Raw genomic sequence first — 2,500 nt, 5'->3', positions numbered from 1 at the left:
CTTCGTTTAAAATCATAAAAAAATCCTACCGATCCAAAACTTTTGAACGGCACTGTGTGTTTGATTTGATCAGATTTTCCCCAACAAAGACCTGAAGAAGCTGAAGGAGTGTGTTTCTGTGAGAGACCAACTACTGCGCAAGAAACTACAGGAGCACAAGGTACAAACACACACACTTATTGCAAACGAACTGGTGTGATGTCATTACAAACAAAATCAGGCCAAAGTGAAGTGTGTGTTTGAGCTCATAAACACCTCTCAACTCCCATTGGTTCCTGGTGATGATGTCATAGGTGGGTGTGGCTCTGAGGCTCCGCCTTCTTTGACTGTTCAGTCCGTCGAGGTCAGACGCGAGTAAAAACATTAACACACTTTAGAGACTCTTTTAAGTCTTAAGTTTTAAGTGTTAATTATAATTTAAAGTTAATATGACATAATAATTATATTAATAATTTAATAAAAGGAATTGTTACTTTTCATTTGATCACATTTTAAAATGCCTTTATTTGATTATTTTTGACGATACATTTGCATTAAATCATTGCAAAAAAAAAAAAAAAAAGTGGTCAGCAAAGAAATCTGTAGTAGAGGCAAAGGCTGACCTTCAAATTGGGGATATCGTGGGACAGGTACAGCATGGAAGAGGGGGTTTTGGGCTGAGTTTAGCTCCTCCTAAATGGCACAAGGCAGGCCCAGCCCAAAGAAGGAAGCTGGTAGTCAACGAGGTGCGAAAGCAGGAGGAGAGGATGAGATGTATAAAGGCCATTTCCCAGGCCAAGCAGGGAGAGTGGATGAGATGGGAGAGTGTGGAACAACGCAAAATGGGCTGGCAAGACCTTTGGTCAATGGAAGAGAGTAGGATCAGTTTCCTTATTAGGTCAACATATGATGTTCTCCCATCACCGCAGAACCTAAACCTCTGGGTAGGAGAGGATCCCTCTTGTCCTTTGTGTTCATCACCTGCCACATTAAGGCACATTTTGACAGGATGTAAGGTGGCTCTTAGCCAGGGTCGGTTTACTTGGCGCCATGACCAAGTATTGCGATGTTTGGCTTTAGCATTGGAAGGCAAGTGTAGTATGACCAATAAATTGCCGCCTGTTCTAGCAAAACATTACACGCAGAAGACAATATTCCTCCGCCCAGGCGAGCAACCACCAAGAAAAGGTGCTAACACCAATTCTCGCCCAGGACAACTGGAAGCTGCTAGGGACTGGAAGATGCTGGTTGATCTTGATCAACGGCTTATTTTTCCACCTGAGATTGCCACCACTAACCTACGACCAGATATTGTTTTGTGGTCTGGATCAGCACGCATTGTTCAACTGATAGAGTTAACAGTGCCATGGGAGGATGCGGTAGATGAGGCATATGAGAGGAAGAAACTGCGGTATGCTCATCTGGCCACTGAAGCAGAACAGCGAGGATGGAGAGTCCAGGTTTATCCAGTGGAAGTGGGTTGTCGTGGTTTTGTGGCACACTCTACAACCCGGTTCCTCAGAGACGTCGGATTCAGTGGCCAAGAGTTGCGTCGTACAGTAAAGAACTTATCTGAAGCAGCAGAAAGGAGCAGCAACTGGCTGTGGTTGAGACGGAAAGATTCTAGCTGGCTGTGTACAGGCCGCCATGCTACGGTTTCGTAGAATTCTTGAAAACTTGAAAGGTCTGTTTGTTTATTTGTATAGGTTGTATAGTATTTACAGTCATTACGTTCCTGTGTATATTGCGTGAATGACGGGTGGTTGGGCAGATATTGTGTTTTGCGGTAGGTGGTATGCCATACAGAACCGTTGCCACTGAAACTGCATATTAACGCACCAGTGGGGCTCGACAGCCTTAGTCAAACGGGTTGGCGCGTATGGTTGGGTTGCGGTGAGATTGTGGTTAGGTCTCAGCAGCAACTGTTGGTTTATTTGTATAGGTTGTATAGTATTTACAGTCATTACGTTACTGTGTATATTGCGTGAATGACGGGTGGTTGGGCAGATATTGTGTTTTGCGGTAGGTGGTATGCCATACGGAACCGTTGCCACTGAAACTGCATATTAACGCACCAGTGGGGCTCGACAGCCTTAGTCAAACGGGTTGGCGCGTATGGTTGGGTTGCGGAGAGATTGTGAGATTGTGGTTAGGTCTCAGCAGCAAGAGGGAAGTAGAGGTCAGTAAGCTGGGCTGAGTTGAGTGGGGGACGGAGGGGGGTGACTCTGGGACGCCAGAGTCACTGTCGAGCCCTCTTGAGGTGTCGTGGGCTAGTCGACGAAACACTGAGGACGGAAGGTGCCCACTTGAAGACCCTAGAGATGTTCCCTACTCCGCTCAATCCAGAGGGTTGTTATGGGGGACCGCACTGTGGTTGCAGCCGTTGTGTGTGCTGACGCGCAATACACTGTATTAACACCAGATAGAAGATTCACGTCACCAGATGGAAAGAAGCGTAAATGGATGGAGAAGCATAGGTTACTGTAAAGCTACGTCTTAGTTGGTGATTATCTTGGCGAAA

At 45.9% G+C, this 2,500-nt stretch overlaps 1 protein-coding gene across 1 annotated transcript in view; it reads left to right on the top strand.

The window, feature by feature from the left end:
- cyp17a2 (cytochrome P450, family 17, subfamily A, polypeptide 2) overlaps window positions 1-2,500 on the top strand; it is a 15,781-nt gene that overhangs the window by 4,964 nt on the left and 8,317 nt on the right. The window contains exon 4 of the mRNA XM_077218453.1: window positions 74-160. Coding sequence (XP_077074568.1) covers window positions 74-160 — 87 coding nt within the window. The remainder of the gene's footprint in view (window positions 1-73; window positions 161-2,500) is intronic.

This window comes from Siphateles boraxobius, unplaced genomic scaffold (assembly GCF_051911475.1).
Source record: "Siphateles boraxobius isolate OS27281-9 unplaced genomic scaffold, OSU_SipBor_1 77, whole genome shotgun sequence".
NCBI lineage: Eukaryota > Metazoa > Chordata > Actinopteri > Cypriniformes > Leuciscidae > Siphateles > Siphateles boraxobius.
The sequence above is the reverse complement of the archived record's forward strand: the minus strand, read 5'-3'. Positions and strand labels throughout refer to the sequence as shown.